Here is a 17,979-nt window from a genome sequence, read left to right on the forward strand (position 1 = left end):
TTTTGCAGATCCATCAGAGTACAGGCAGTCGATTGGATCACTGATGTATCTAGTTAACACTAGACCAGACATATGCCTTGCAGTGAATGCTCTCAGTCAGCTCATGAGCTTGTCCAAACATGTTTATCGTGTTGTAGCCAAGCACATCATAAGATACTTGCGAGGCACAGTTGATTATGGGTTGAAGCTGCTTAAGTTCAGATTGGTCAAGAAGTGTTACAGACAAGGAAAACTCTTCAAGCATTCACCCACTGCGATCTCTTGGACCTACAGGGACAGTCCTCAATGGCATTAAGTATTACTATAGATAAATACATTGTTTCAAGTGTTGCATCAAGAGAAGCAGTGTGATTTCTTAAAAGTCTTGTTGTGCTATTTTGATTTATTATCAGGGTTGTATATTGATGCCTGACAATTCAGTGTTTTATGGCAGGACAATCCTATGTTGCAGATGTCCTCACCAAGTCTCTTGAAGCTTGAGATAGACTTGGAGCTGTGGAGAACACCGCCTTGGTTGAGAGGGAGTCTCAATCTCTGTGATACATTGTGTTGTATCAACCATCCTCTGCGGGCAATGTAAAATGGTAGAAAAGATCCCCTCCACCCTCTGCAGGCAATGTAAGGTGGATCCAGTCTATGCTTGTGTGCGAGCTGGAAGACTATGTTATGTAGTTCCATTCTATGCTTGTGTGCAAGATGGAAGACTACAATATTCTGATTATGTCTATTCCATTTCTTGCTTGTGTGCAAGATGGAAGATTATGATGTTACATTCTTCTTTGAGAGAGGACTGAGGTAAAGACAATAAATGATGGATATGCGTGATCGATGACATGGAAAGACTCCATGATGTGCATGAATAAATTATGTATGTATTCATGCAAAAGACACAACCTCGAAGCAATAGGGGGGTATGAGAATAAGAGGACGTGGATTGTAGAAGACCATCGAACAAGAGCAGAATCCCTCATATTCACAGCAGGCTGATCAGAATAGCAATATTGAGTTATTGTCCTATGCAGAAAACCTTTAAATATATATATATATGCAGTCTGAATATCTGAATTTAACATAAATATCTCTGTGTTTAATAATGTGAGTTTTTGTTTGCAATAATCAATCATTTTGTGGAAAACGAAGGGAATGTGCAAGGAGGGGGAATGGCGAGGAATAGCTCACTACGCATGCCACCTCATGAGAACGGTTAAGGACCACATGAGGCCAAGGGGAGCAGAGTTTCCGCCCTTGGGCCTAGGTCAAGGGTCAATTTAGGGGCACCCTATTGCATGTCTCCCCTACAAACCCCATATCAATCAATTGTTGACATGAGCTAGAAGGGATCCTCAATCATAAGAGGAGAGAAGGATGGCACGATAGAGGGAAACAGTGTACAAACCCCACTAGGTGCACCACCTCATGAGAAGGATTAAAAACCACATGAGATCAAGGGGGGTGGAGTTTCTGCCTATGGGCCTAGGGTAGTGGATATTTGGGGCACCTTATCATGTATCCCAACTCTACCCTCATTATGGTTGAACCCCACATAGTTGGCTAGATTTGTTATCTTAACCCTAGAATGGATGTGTCTCATGATCTATATCTGCATTATTATCTAACTCGGTTACGGGTTTCCAAACAGACTTATCCTATCTTATCTTGGAAGAGAATTAAATCCCTAACCATATTACATTCTATGTCTCATTTGGATTTGTGAATTTAGGGGAAAATATAGGGTAATCCCAGATAGGGACATTACACTATGATGAAGCCATAAGATGTTTAAGCTCCAAAATTAGGGGTCATCAAGTGCCTGCCCCTTTTGTCTCTCTAACTTTGAATAAGAAGATGATGATGACCCATTGTCATAGTTAAACGACTTGTTTTGCATAACATTGATGTTTGTCACACCCTAGTTTCTTAAAATATTCACATTTGGGCTTCTCGTTTGATGATTCCCCTTCTGAGGAAAAGAGGATTTGGAAGCTTTCTCTTTTTCTTCTTTTGTTTCTTTTTAGGATTATATGATTCTTTCTATCATGTAAAATCACAACCCACTAATACATGTTGCTTAAATGACTTGTTGAGGCCCATTTGAGTTACCTTCTCTTCTTGAAATAGAGAATTGGTAGATGCAATCAAAGGTAGGCACAACATATGTAGCTCTCATAGAAAGCCAATTTGTATAAAAAAACATAAACAAAAATTTAGTACTCTGGACCAAACTTAGATAGCACATTCACAATCAATTCTAAATCCTCTTTATCAATCTTATAATCCTTTAGCTATGTTCTTAACTATTCAACTTTGGAGATATAGTCATAGATACAATCAAAACTGTTATGATCAAGATCCATCAAGTCATTATCATTCTAATATCCCCTAATCTTGTTAGTTTTACCATAGAGTTTTTCATTGCTCCAAGCCTTCTTAGGTGTTGAACATGATTCAAGATGAAATTGCAGATCACAAAACACTAAGGAGCAAAATATAACCAAAAGCTCTCCCATGGTTTATCTTCCACTCCTCTTTTACTCTAGCATCAATAGGTTCAACAATAGTTTCATTTACATATCTAGTACAAACGAATTGCCTTGATAATTGAATACTAATTGTTTCCATTAGAAAAAATTACAAAGAGTTAGAAGATCAAATTGGGTTTTACCTATTGCAAAAACAAATGGTGTAAGAATTGAAATCAAATACAACACACACTCCAAAAGCACTTGATCAAGAGATCTTCCCCAACAAATTATGACAATAGCAATTTTATACTTAATGCGATTACAGCTGTCACTCGTTAAATAATTGAAACAAGCCAATGCTGTACACAACCATATCATGCCACCCTGCTAAAAATGTAATCTTTTGATAGAATGGTATGAATCAAATTATAAGCATGAAAAGCGCACACAAAATTATACACTTTCAAAAGATTGCACCTTAAAACGTTACTATATGAGCCCAAACAAAGCCCCAGAAGTTCACAAAATGAAAACAACCCACCATCACCAATGAAAATCTACATTTTTATTAAAATCCAAACAATAAAATCAAAAACCATTTGCACCACTACAAAGCTCTCAAAAAGCTATTCCAATTCAAAATAGATTTCTCGGTAAAAGAAGCCAGTATGACCAAGAACATAGCCTTTGAAGATTGAGTGCAAAAAACAAAACTCAAGTGGTGAAGAGGGGTGAGATTGGGGAAGGAATTGATGACATCACACTAGCACCACGCTGACATCAGCAAGCACACAACTTGAAATCACCATTTGGGTGGCAAAAAACAGTCTTATGCAATGGAAAACTCCTATCAAAAGTGGAAAACTACTTTTTTTTACTAGCAACAAACTGCTTTCAGGCACATCAAGAAGGGTTAAAGGGCTATACGTTGGAAAAAAGTGGTGTTTTTGGAGGGAGTTGACCAAGTATGCACTACTTGCACAACCTAAGCCACTGCTAAGTGACTACAGATGACCACCAATATAAGATCAATTAGTGACATCGTACTCCCACAAAGGCCCACATTGGTACTTGCTACCACATGGCCACCATATGAGGCCCAATAGTACCTTGTTAAGTACTCTATAGTATGACTACCTATGAATAAAAATGTTATTGTTAATATTTTTTTAAAACAAAATTAATGTTTTTTACTGCCCCGCGGCCTATACATGTGATTGCATCTATGCAAAGCATCTTTTACTTGTGCAAAGAATATTCTGTGGTATGATACATGTAAGGGGAAAAGGAAAAAGTTTTCCTCAAGAAACCAAGGCAAAGTGCTTAAATTTTGACAATTTGACAATCAATCTATAAGTTTTCGAAGCCTTAGCCACAAAGGTAGTGTCAATTTTGCCCCAAAATACTCCAAAAGATAGGTGATCTATAAATACCCAACAAAAAAAGTCTTCTTTCAAACCCTTGTAGATGTGGCCTCCTATGACCAATTTGGACACAACAAACGACAAAACTAACTTTCTAAAACAAACTGAACTCAATGTTATGATCAAATTTGCTCCACCAAAATCTACAATGCACTTGCAATACTAAGCCACAATGAAGAACCCCTCAAACACAATCATTTGATCCAAGAGGAGCATACTCAACTTTTCAAAAAGAAAAAAACTCTGCAACCTACATCTCTAGAAAGACTAAAGAAGCAAAAGCCCATAAGTTTTGATAGCATGTAAAATTTGGTTATAAAGACCCAAAATCAAGGATCTTTAAAGAAAGCACAAACAAAGAATCGAAATGAGATAATAATTGCATTCTACCAAAAGATGCAAAAATACAATTTATAATAAATGTGCTCTAATGAGAGCTACAATTGGTTTTTACAGGATATGCCACTAAGATACGTGAATGTACAACCAATGTGGGATAATAGAAGATGTAGTCACATGTGTGCACAACACCTCCATCAAAATAGGAAGTAGGAGTCACATGATGCAAATGCAACCTACCTAGGTAAGCTTATCCTATTCTAAATAAAGTAAATAAAATAATGCACAAAAAAAGAGATCCAGATGTCATCACCAACCACCAAATGTACTAGGGCATATTCAAAACATTCTCAAAATTGAAGCTACTGAATTTATTTGAAATCATAACAATTTTATTTTTCACTTTAGTGATTTATGCTCACAATAGGTGGGATGTCCAAAGCCAAGCATTCTAGCACCTCTAACTGCTTGCCATCAAAGTTTGATAGCAAACTTTTTATTTTTGTACTCTAAAAGACTCAAAACATTTTCAAGTTTGAAGTTTCATGAATGATTTTACAACTACCTTTGCCACAATAGATTTCTAGTTCATTTGCATCTAAGCAAAACTGGACATGCTTTCACTTCCCAACATGCTTCCTTTGTGGAAGAGTCAAATAGCCAACATGCTTTAATGTGTTGTGGGTGCACTCCTTGTGGTTCTTCTAATCTACCTACATCATATAATTTCAATGATAATGATCTTTTCGAGGACCCATATGACATTGATTGATACAAGAGCATTTGGGCTCACAAGCAATCTTGCATCACAACAAATATATTTTCTTTTTTATGTTCATATTTTGCATTTTTGGTGTAGGGTTGAGCCTCAAGAGTATCTTGTGAAGTGTTGCAGTGATAAAACTTTCATTCATCAAGACTTGGCTTCCATTTCAAAAATCAAAGGCAAAACTAGCTTGTTTAATATGATTACAATTTCAAGGTTTCAAGGTTTCAAGGAGTCCATTGACATGGTAGAGGAAACTTGTAAAGGAATATAAATTAAAAGTAAATTATTTGGATGCCTAGAGAAGCTTTCATAAGGCAAGTGACCTTTGGCATTCCATTCTTGTCTTATTCTTTCAATTTGGATGCTTAAAATGGAGGGAAAAGCTAGTGGTTTTTGAGAAAATATTTAAAAACTCTTCAATTTCCCAATAAGCACAACTTGGTTTACGTTTTTATTCATTTTTCAAAAGAATCTACAGCAACAAGGCGTTGGATGTGGTCAGCAAGCTTGGATGTCATATTTGGAAGCATTTAATGAGGAGTTTCAAGCATATACAAGGGAATTTCAAACAATAATTATAGGGGTAAAAAAAAAAGATCATATTTAGGTGCCTCTTTTTGATGCCTCACAAGGGTTATAATATCTATAAAATGAAGTATTCAATTATGTTAAAAGGCAACAATCAACAGCAGCAAGTTTGAAGAAAAGATTTTGTAGGTAGCTATAAAAGATTGCCCGAGAAAAGTGTAGGAAATCAGCTTGCCAAGAGGAGAGGAATAGAGGAAAGAGAAGAATGAATTTGCAGGTGTGTTGGTGGTGTTCAAGGCAGCCATGAGTGCTGTGGAATGAGGTTAAAATCAGATTTTGAAAGAGAAGTGAAGCCATAAGCATGTGAGGCATGAAGGTTTGAAGATTTGAAGGTATGAAAGGCCTAGAAACATTGTAAAATTTCTGAATTTTGTTTCCTGTTAAAATCCTGTAAAATTTCTGAATTTTGTTTCCTGTTAAAATCCTCCATGTATGTAATTGTTTTTGAGGTATTTTGTTGCATGAATGTATAAATGTAAGTTACAATAAAGATATGTCTCGGATTTTATTTTCATATGATGGATTAGATGACATGTTAAGGCTGCAAGATTGAGTAGTTTGACAAAACCCCCCAATCTTGTTTGCATCATTGATTTCCAATATTATTTTTTTAATATTTAACAATGAATATCAATCATGACATTCAAGTTCAACAAATTGACATTTAAGTAGTATTTTTAATTTTTATGGCGCTTTTGTTTATTATATGATGCTATGTATATTATCATTTATGGAATTAATTCCTATTTTTAGACTGCAAATATGTATATGTGCATGATTTTTATATATTTTTTGTACAAAGTACAAAGAAACCCAACCACCAAAAACATTTTGCCAAATCCACATAATAAACCCCATACCTAAAGCCAAACCAGTAACATAGACCAAATGATTAAGGTGAACATTGGAAACAATCAGACTATCTCCTAAGATATATCTTTCAATTTCAAGGTTGCTACAGATAGAAAGACAAGCCTATCTACAAAAGGTAAATAGGAGTACGCAAGCCATGACCCAAAGGTCAAATAGCATTTCTTGTCTAGCCCTCTCATCTTCAAATATGCTCAAATAGTACCTCAACTATAAGTCATTGGTTTCCCCTTTAAAATCTATTCACCTCTCTATTGCACCAATCTAGTATTTTTGAATTGCTTTACTTATTAGCATAATATCTTCGTTATATTTCTTTCTATTCTGTTTAATGGTCAATATTGTATATTCTGTACATATTAGATTCTTTCTAATTCCGATGATCGTTTCTTAATAGAAACATTGTTTCTTGTAATCTATAAATGATCCATTGATCATTCATTTAATTCAATCAGTTATTTTACCAAATACTTGAGTATTATGGTATCAGAGCATTAGGTAAAGAAATTTTTTCGAAAATCTTATTCAGCTTATATTTAAAAAAAAAATACTAAGTCTAAAAGAAACCCGAATAGGGTTTTTCGTGGCTCCTGTGACTTCCGTCGCAATTTTCTCATCGCTGTTGAAACTCGCGCGACATTCTTTCTGGAAAAATCACGACGGTGTTTTGCGTCGGCACTTTTTCGGTTGGGGTTTTTCTGTGTGGTTTTTTCGCACTCAACTTCTGCATTTTTCTAGCTTTTACAAACCCGCGCGAAGATTTTCTAGTGTCTACTAAAATCGCGACGAGGGTTTTATTGTTTCTGGTGGTGCCTTTTTTTGTGTATTTTTGTGATTTTTCGTAGTCGCGACGCTTTTTGTGCGGCGATTCTCTGAAAAATTCGCAGATTTTGTTTTGGCACCCATTTTTCCTCTGCTCACGATTTTCTGCATCTCTGCCTTGACGGGAAGACATTCTTGTGGCCTCAGTCCCTATTTACGCCACCTTGATTTCCACGACTAGAGTTTTCACTATAACCCTCTGTTTTGAAGTCTGATTCAAAAAACGAGTGCAGATTTATGGTGGGTTTCTCGAAACCACAACTGGGTCGCCATCAAAAAATTTCGGGTGCACAAAAATCCGTACATTGGGATCCGTGCCAAAAAATCATTTCATTCCGCTTCAAAATCCATGCCTCCTCTACCTCAGTTTTATCAACGCGTCGCATTTACGTGATTTCACATGTCTTCTACCTTGATATTTGTGCTTTGACCTCAGTTTTTCTTGATGGCATCTTTGACGAATATTCTGCTTGAGGGAAGTCAGAAATTCAATGGCAGAAATTATGACCCCTGGAAACAGCGGATGCTCACAATTTTTGAGTATCGTGTTATTGATCAATTGATTCTTGGAAAGGCCACCCGTCCCACTACAGCCGATCCTGAACAGACAAAGTTTGATGAATAAAATCGTGAAGCAGTCACGCTCATCAAGCTCTCTGTGACCGACGATCAGCTTCCTCAGATACCTTCCAGCAAAACAACTGTCGAGATATGGGACCACCTTAAGTCGCTACATGAGACGTCCGATAAGAGCAGAGCTACAATGATTAAGGGGATATTCTAACTCATGCTCACCGGCTACAATGATAATCACAAGGCCTACCGACTGATTGACATCGAGACAGATCGTCTCATCTTCAGTCGTGATGTGGTTTTTTATGAGGGTCAAGGGCCATTTCAGCTCTCTCCTCCAGTTGTGGATTCTGAAGATCAACCTTTGAAGGCTTCAAACTTGGGTGTCCATCTTCCATTAGGTACACCTGAGGGGAGGGCTCCAATTGTTCCAACTCCTGCACCTACCCCAATTCCTTCTCCTGCAGGATCACCCAGACACGCAGTTGCACCACTTGATTTTCCTCAAGATTCATCCGATCTTCTGTTTGATTAACCTGATCCTGTTGCACCTCCTGCATTTGACGTTGGCACTTCTACTCTCCGGCCTAAATGGTGAGCTAAGACACTAGCTGATCTTCATGATGATGAGCTCATCGAAGGTAGAACTGCTCGGAAGAAGAGCAAGCAGCCTGATTATGTCAATTTTGCTCTCATGGCCAACATTCATATTGTGTATGAACCTCAGTCATACACAGAGGCGAAAGGAACACCTGAGTGGGAACAAGCTATGGCAACTGAGCACCAAAGCTTGCTGAAAACTAACACTTGGGTTCTGTCAGATCTTCCTCTAGGGAAGAAACACATTGGATGCAAATGGGTCTATAAGGTCATATACAAGGCTTATGGTACTTCGGATAACTACAAGGCTCGTCTTGTTGTCAAGGCTTCTCTCAACGTTAAGGAATTGATTATGAGGAGACCTTTGCTCCGACTGCAAAGATGAGCACCATCAGATTAGTCCTAGCCATGGCAGCTCAGTGTGGCTGGAAGGTCCATCAAATGGACCTCAAGAGTGCATTGCTAAATGGTGAGCTTCAAGAAGAACTATACATGACGCAACCTCCTGGAATCAAGGTTGCTAGAAAAGATCACCAGGTACTGAAACTGGTGAAAGCACTCTATGGCCTGAAACAGGCTCCTCGGGCATGGTACATGAAAATTGATAAGTACCTCACAGAACAAGGTTTCCAGAGAAGTCCTGACTGAAATCTGTATGTCAAGACTACTGGCAGTGATATCATCATTTTGGTGATTTATGTTGATGATCTGATCATCACTGGCAGCTCGACATCTTTGGTTCAGGGAATCAAGCAGAATTTAGGCCAGTCTTTTGACATGACCGATCTTGAGCTTCTGCACTACTGCCTAGGAGTTGAGGTTTGGCAGCAGCCTCATAGCATCTTCATCTTTCAGTCCAAATATGCCAAGGCTCTGCTAGAAAGTTCTGAATGCAAGACTACAAACCTGCATCTACACCTATGGAGAAAGGCCTGAAGTTGTCGGCCAAATCCGATTCTCCAGTCGAGAATGAATCCGATTTCAGGCAACTAGTGGGCAGTTTAATCTATCTCACCTCCACTAAACCTGATCTGAGCTATGCAGTTACATATCCTGCTTCATGACAACTCGTACATCAGAACACTGGGCTGCAACGAGGCGGATCCTGCGCTATGTCAAGGGCACTTCAAACTTTGGTATCCTCTATGGCTGAACCAAAAATCCCAAACTCATCGGTTACACAGATTCGGATTGGACAGGCTCTATTGATGACAGAAAGTCTACATCCGGATATGTCTTTAGTTTGGGCACAGGTGCTATCACTTGGACCAATAAGAAGCAGCAGGTCGTAGCTCTTTCCTCAACTGAAGCTGAATATAGAGGAACAGTCAAAGCAACTTGTGAGGCAGTTTGGCTTCGACGGATGCTTTTAGACATCCAACTGTCTCAAACCGGTCCTACACCCCTCTTGTGTGACAATCAAGGGGTGTTGAAACTCGCTAAAAATCCAGTCTTCCATGAGTGGACCAAGCATGTTGAGCTTCATTGTCACTTCATCCGCAAGCTGGTTGAAGATGGATCCATGGATTTGCAGTATGTTCCTATAGAGGATCAGACTGCAAATATCCTCACCAAGTCCCTACTTCCAGATAAGTTTGCTAAGTTCAGAGGGCTACTTGGTGTAGTAGACAGATTGACCATTAAGGGAGGGTATTAGCATAATATCTTTGTTATATTTCTTTCTATTATGTTTAATGGTCAATATCGTATATTTTGTACATATTAGATTCTTTCTAATTTCGATGATCATTTCTTGTAATCTATAAATGATCCATTGATCATTCATTTAATTCAATCAGTTATTTTACCAAATACTTGCATATTATTACTTACATTAAACAAATAATCTACTCATGAAAGTCTAAATTACAATATACTACCAACAAGCCATTCCACTTAGTAACAAAGAGGAGTGACCTACGGCCATGAGAAGCTCGTGACAAATAAAATACAATTGAGAACATATGGATGTTTTTAATTTATCGTGCAAGCAAAAATCTGAGAGAAAAATCCAATCATTGTTAAATCATGATTACTCTTTCATGTTCAATTTTCTTAAGTAATTAAAAAAAGTAAAGCATGCACACCTCTTGTTAGCAATATTGGATTGGGTGTGATTTGGGTACATCCTTACAAAAGCATATAAAAAATTATCAATATATACATATTTTAGCCTAAAAACAGAAATTAAGTTTAGATAGCCACATGATATTCATAGAATAATCAAAACAACAATCAAAGTTTTATAAGATCGAATAGCCTTCAATATTAAAAGTTGAAAACCCCTTTGCATGGACACTTGGAAGGTGCTAAAAAGTAATACAGATGTTTTTTATAACATGAAGCCAATACTAATTGTTTTTGCAGAAATGCAGCAAGTAATATACCAGTGTTTCTCCGAGTTTCCAAGATGGGGGTACAAGGAGATGGGGGAACAAGTTTCCAAGGACAGCAAAAAATTTCCAGAAATTTAGGGATGGCAAGGGGACAGCTATATATTATATATAATAATATATTTTATAAAATCATATAAAATTATATAAAATATTGTATATAATATATAAAAATTAAAATATAATGACATTAATGTATGATAATATATAATTTTATAAATTTAAACTTGAAGTATAGCATATAAATATACATAATGAAATATATAAATATAATAATAATAAATTTAAATATATACATAAATTAATATATAAATAATATATTAGCCTTATTGGGGTCTGGCTTGGGTTGCTTTTTCCATTTTCAAGCCTCCTCAAGCATCTGTTAATCCAATAACTGTAGAAAGAAAGTGGATTATGGGTGAAAAGGACACAGAACTAAAAATAGGAAGAGCTGCACTCAAACAACTCTCTTCGACCCCCATTATGAAGTTGAGCTCCTACACAGATTGATTGAATCTGCACCTTTTACATTTGGAAATTTGCACAACTTTGGCAAATGTCATGCTATATATGTGATGGGAGAAATTGACAAAGAAGTGCAAAGCACTGGGCACTAGAGGGGCCTGCAAAGGATGCCAACATAGAGGGAGGGGCCTGAGAAGGACACTGACACTATGACAGACCTATTGCAGCACTTGTAAAGGAACAACTTGCTATGTTTGGCCACAGGGGTCATCAAGACATCCCCAAGACAGCTTGGAACTCCCCTAGAGTACCTAAGGGATGTTTCTCCGGTAAAAGGGGCATCCTTGGGACATCCCCTTTTTTTAATATACTCCAAAATTTGCCATAAAAAGACAAGTCATAAAACATCCAAACAGCTATACAAATCCCCAGAAATAAAAATATAAATATAAAACAGCAACATTTGAATTTAAAATATCAGCAGTGCTAACAATAATAACACTGCCACCAAAATACAACCACATACACATCGACTTCAGCGAATATTCTTTCTACAAAACAGCAGCAGCATAAATGGCGAGGAAAAGCATTTTTTTATTCTTTCCATGAACATAATGACCAAAACAAAACTTAAGAGTGTGAAGAAAAAGACAAAAAAGTATAATTTAAAAGCCCCTGCCTGCACCCACCCAATCTGGGAACAAACCAGACCTGGACCCGGGTGTATTTTAACCAAAAGCGGATCACATAAGGGAGTAGGAAATTTGTAAGCATAAGAAGCTGCCAAAGTCTCATTGATAGCAAAATAAGCATATCTTTTTTGTTTCTGTTCAGAAACTAATCTCAATTTTAATGTTCAAATTTGCTTAGGTTTTCATGTTTCATTTTTTTGAGAATCATGGAAATATGATTAGGTTGTGACCTGCATTTGGATTCTTAACTAAGGTTAGTTTTGTGTTTTAAAGTTATCATTAGGCAACACCAGAAGATTTCAATGCTTATATTTTTATTCGCAAATAATCTAACTTCTAAGTTGTAATAACCAAATTACTGATACTCCAACAAGCCATTCTACTCATTAACAGAGAGAAGCAATCTGTGGCCATGATAAGCTCGATAAACGTAATTGGTATCACGTAGGCATATTTCTTAATTGTTGTTGAAGAAGATGATAATAAGCTGAAAGTAATGTTCAATTATTATAAGGGTTTCATGTTACACCATTTCTCGAGTCACTTAACCAGGACAAGCATGTAAACTAATCCAGACAAGCCATTCCACTCACCAGTAGTGAGGAGCGAACCATTGGGTATGAGAAGCTAATGAACAGCAATTGATAATAAGTAGGCACGTTTAGTTGATAATGAGCTCAAATTATTTGTTCAATTTTCTTAAAGGTTCATGTTCTATTATTTGTAATGCTGCTAAAAGAACCAACACATACATACCACTACTTGGTGATATCTATCTAAACAGAGCATTAGGAATGATCCCAAGACTTGAAAGGTCATATCATAAAAGAAAATAACCACTAAATTGCAAAGATATTAGATATAATTTAACATTAGACATAATGTTAAGGCTACACCTTGTACATATAGGCAATTATTACTTATGTTAATGATGTAATAACACCGTATAAGTTATGTCTAAGAAGTAACTTACAATATTGCAGTTACAACTCCAATGTAACTCCACTATTCAATAATAAACACACACATACACACATTGAAGTGTTTGCCATCCAATTTTATTGAACTCCATGCATTCACTCTTCAAACAAAAGAAATACATTTTTTGGCTTTTTTCCACCGTTGGTGGAATGCTCATTTTCAAAAGTGAGAGAGAAAGAGAGACCCACTCTCAACAAACCTATTTGAGTTTTTGTGCCCTAATCAAAATTTTTAATTTCTACATGAAGAAGGTCAATAATAGGTTACAAGGATTGAGATATTTATTTGAATTAGATTTGCAAACCATCTTTCTCACAGAAACTCCATTTTTTTCAATCAAATATATTTGACATTATTTTGAGTTTCTCGTTTTTCATGTACAAGTGTGGCTCTATGGTGTAAATTGATTGTAAGAACATAATCTATTTGTATGATCCTAAAAACAGAATACTCCGGTTAACCAATTCTGCTCACATTTACAGTGAGGAATAATATGTGGCTGGCCATGAGAAGCTCAAAAAAAGTAATTGAAAACAACATAGGGAAAAAAAAATCGAGTTCAGTCCAAGGTACTCCAGAGAGCCATTTGCTAATTAAGAGATAGGAGTAATCTGTGACTATGAAAATCTGACAAAAGCAAAATAACTAAAAACAGAGCCATTTTTCTCATTCCTATCCAAGAAGCTGATGATAAGCTGAAAGTGATGTTCAATCACACAAAGGGTTTTATGCTCCACTATATCTTAGCTCATTTGAAGTCATAACTTAATTCATCAACACCCAAAAACAGTCCAATCAGAAAAACATTGCAGAGAAACAATTCCACTCATTAACAGAGTGGAGCAACATATGGCAATGTGAAGCTGGGGAAAATCAATTGGTATTGACATGCCATATCTTTATAAGTCTTAATCCAAAAATCTGCAATAATCTCATTGTATTTCTCAGTCATGTCTGGGGTTTGACATTCACACCACTTATGGTCATACTCTAGTACATGAAATTTTAATCCAAATTAATCAAACCAATAATCCAGGTAATCCATTTTGTTCAGACGAGTAGAAATCTATGGCCATAAGAAGATAGCCAAAAACTTAAATAATAATAATAATAAAATAATAGGCAGATTATTTAATATTTGTCCAAAAATTGATAATAAGCTATAATTAATTTTCAATTATGCTAAAGGTTTCGCATTCCATTTTTATCAATTCATTGAAGTCATAACCTAGTAAATAAACCTTTGAACTGGGACAATTGAGCAAATCCAGTAAAACAAATCACACATAAACAGAGAGGAGCAATCTGTAGCCAAGAGAAGCAGGAAACAAATGATTGACAACAACATAGGCATTCTATTAAGTTCTTGTACAGGTAGTTGATAATTTAATCTAATATATATTCAAATTGGTATTGAGTTTTATGTTCAATTCATTTGCAATTATTATGTACTACAACAATTCACAAAAAAAGACAATTAAACAAATAAATCGAACAAAACATTCTGTTAATTAAAAGAGAGGAGCCACCTATCGTACTCAGAACTCAGGAAAAAGCATTTGAGAACATGGGCATATATTTAACTTTCTGTCCAAGGAGCTCATAATAAGTTCAAATTTATGTCCAATTATGCATAGGATCTTCTCATTTTAATGTTGTTTTGATTCATGAACTAGTATATGAGATCTTATACCAAGACGAGAATAAATAATCCAGACAAGCCAAGCCATTCCGTTCATCCATAAAGAGAATATGAAAGAAAATGAATAATCTACAGCCAGAGGAAGCTGAAAGAAAATGAATGACAACAACATCAACATAAAATCAAAATATGATATTGACATTCAATTGTACCTGGGAATTCATGATTAAGTCATTTGCAGTAAAAATATAGTACATAAGGGACATCCCTGCAGCGCAACGGTAGTTGTGAAGCCCTGTTGATAGGGCAGTCTCGGTTTCGAATCCCCTGCAGCGATCACGGGAGGAGTTTCGAACGTGGCCCCCACATGCTGAGGAGAGGATAGATTGCTGACGGTGCAAGGAGACACGTGGAGCAGCAGCCGCTGGAAGGTGAAGGCAAGGAGGGAGTTCAATGTCAAAGGAGGAGCTGACTCGGGCCTCGTGTGGAGTGATAAAAGCAGAGATCAAGGTGGATTGGAGTAGCCACGTGGAGTAATAAGGGTTGGAGGGATAAGGAGAAGGATGGAAGAAGGAGAGATAAGGAGCAGATGGAGAGATAAGTCGCGGGAGTTATAAGGTGAGGATGGAGAGATAAGGGAGCTCGGAGTGATAAGGGGAGTGCGTGGAGTGATAAGGAGCGGGAGTTATAAGGGGAGTGGAGAGATAAGGAGTGATGTGCAGGAAGTGATAAGGGTGTAGGTGCTTGGAGGGATAAGGGTAGGTGACAGTAGATGATGCTTCAGCGGCAAGAGACAAATCTACAGAGGTGTTAATACCTCAGTTGTAATCTCGGGGAGGGGGTCCCCCATTACTGTGACCCCCACTGGTTCAAAGCTCCAGTCATAAAAGCAATTACCGACCAAAAAAAATATAGTACATAAATCTTAACACGACAAAAAAATATAAATATTCCAGTCAAGCCATACTGCTTGACTGTCCATTGACAAAGAGGAGTGATCTATCTCTCTGAAAGGCTGGAAAGAGCAATTAAAGGTAATTTCACAGTTATTTCAATTTTTTGCGTCACTGTCAAAGCCACGTGCCAGTTGAAATGTGAAAACCACTCATGGAAACCCGAATTTTCCACTTACTTTATATACTGTTCAAACTTTGTGTCCTTGGGTTTCGATCTCATGACCATACTCAGAAGTAAAGTGGACCCACTACAACCCAAACAGGCAAATTTTAATTTTCGTCCAAAGATCTGGTAATGCTCAAACTAAAGTCCAAGGGCTTGCAAGGTGTGCTGTACTTGTAACAAATGACACGCTACACTACTGAGAGCATAATTCAAGTTCGTTTTCCACAAAGTTCTTGATTTTAGTCCACGGAGCTGATAATAAAGCTTCAGTTCAGTTCCAGAAGGTTGTGTGTAGTGATGAAAGATGGTCATAAGAGTGTAACTGAGCTTCAAATACACCACTCATTTCTAAGTTTCAATTAAAAAAAAAAGGTGTCAACGGTAAGCTCCAATTCAATTCCGAGGCATTGTGGCGAGCGAAACTCATAAAAGAACAGCTCAGATTCAGATACCCACAAGATGGTACTAAGCTCGAAATAAATTCCAATGGGTTTGCAGTCTAGCGATAACAAGCAACAGTTGCGAGGGTATAACCCGGGCTCAAATCCCCCACAAATTTCCTAATAATTTCAGTTCATGAAGCTAATAACAATAAGCTGGGTTTAACTCAGCCGAATTGTGGTCTAGTAGTAGCAAACGACATTCGTAGGAGCACAACTCAGGTTCAAAATCCACAAAGTCCGTAAATGCAGTCTGCATTCAACGGGTTGACTCGTACAAAGAAATCTTAGGAATGTGGTCCAAGCTTACACCAAAAGAAACCCAGAGCATAGCCTCGCCCAAGAGTTACCAAGCCGTAGAAAACATAAGCTCAAGTCAAGGTCCACTGATGCTTAGGGTTTCATAAAGAAAAGATAATTGTACACACACCTGGTTGAGGATCTGAGGAGGCTTGATGCTGTTGCTGCTTCTTCTTTTTGTGGGGCATAGAAGCCATGGCCTTGCGCCTCAGCTCTTCGATGTCCATGCTTCCCCCCAATTCACTTCCGTTTGCCCTAATTTTGAAGATGGTGATGATGATTCTTCTTCTTCTTCTTCTTCTTCTTCTTCTTACTTCCTCTGCGCATAACAAAGCATTTAGTAAAGGAGCGGGTCAAAACCCGCTATTTCTTCTCCTCTTAACTCCGGTACAGACCCCCGATCCTCTGCCCAGTACCTAGATGCCACGTGGCGCAGATAATGGGTTCCCACATGAGCATACATTTTGGCCGATTATGTACTGTGGACAGCCGGCTTGACATACTATTCCGTTTGCAATAATTTACTACACTTAGTGTATTGTACAAACCTTTGAGTGTATTTTATCTTTTAATCTTTTCCAAGTGTATTTTATCTTTTAATTCTTTTCCACCAGTATAATCACCTCTATTTAGGATATAACATGAGGTTTAAGGAATAATTCATCTAATTATTTTCCATTTTACAGTTGTTATTTTCTATAATAAAAAAATTTGATTTGTCAAAAAAATTGTAAGTAAGCTTTTGTTAAAGTATCTATATATTGGCACTAAATGATCCTACAAGTTTCATTCTAAAATAAAGTGTTTCTCTTATTCAATTATTTTAACTATGAAAAAGACATATATCCTCTCTTCCTATTCTTCTTTTGACCTCTTCTATTTGTCTATTTCATACTAAAGATGATGTGAGATCATCTTAAATTGGGTTATTCAATTATCTTTGATCTCCAAGATTTGCCTCTATACAAGCCATTTGGTGATGATTGTATGTAGGGTTAAATTCATCAAGATAATATTTTTATTTTACTTTATATCTTGTTTCTTCTTCTACATCAAATTGTGAAATTTATTCATAACATATATTTGTATTTCTCTATTATTATTATTTGGATGTGCATTTGAGTTGTTGTTCCATTTATTCCTCCATTTGATGTTTTGTTGCATTTGACTTTTATTTGTCTCATTTAAAACTTCTTTGGTGAAAACCTTGGGTCGTATATTCAACTTTTTTAAGATATCCTATGAGATTAACCATGGTTATTGCCTCAATAGAATGGATACCAATTTTTGCTACAAGAGTCTTATAAGAAATTAAAGCTTTTTATTTTGATTTCATTTGTAATCAAGTCTTTTTAAGTCCCCCCCATTCATCTCCATTTTATTTTTAAAGTACTACTAGCCAACAATTTACACCCATAAAGTGTCACCAAACTTATTAATAGTCCCAATAGAATCTAGATTCATTTTTTATCTCATAACTTAGCCCCTTTAGTTATG

The 17,979-nt window shown here is 36.7% G+C and overlaps 1 protein-coding gene across 5 annotated transcripts in view; it reads right to left on the bottom strand.

Annotated features, from left to right (window-relative positions):
* LOC131036087 (uncharacterized) overlaps positions 1–16,825 on the bottom strand; it is a 48,095-nt gene extending 31,270 nt beyond the window's left edge. For all 5 annotated transcript variants that reach the window (XM_057967891.2, XM_057967890.2, XM_057967889.2 and 2 more), the window contains exon 1: positions 16,613–16,825. In XM_057967891.2, the coding sequence (XP_057823874.2) occupies positions 16,613–16,709 (97 nt within the window). In that variant the 5' untranslated portion in view covers positions 16,710–16,825. The remainder of the gene's footprint in view (positions 1–16,612) is intronic.
* Between the last annotated feature and the right edge of the window lie 1,154 nt (positions 16,826–17,979).

The sequence above is a fragment of the Cryptomeria japonica genome, chromosome 4 (assembly GCF_030272615.1).
Source record: "Cryptomeria japonica chromosome 4, Sugi_1.0, whole genome shotgun sequence".
In the NCBI taxonomy this organism is placed as follows: domain Eukaryota; kingdom Viridiplantae; phylum Streptophyta; class Pinopsida; order Cupressales; family Cupressaceae; genus Cryptomeria; species Cryptomeria japonica.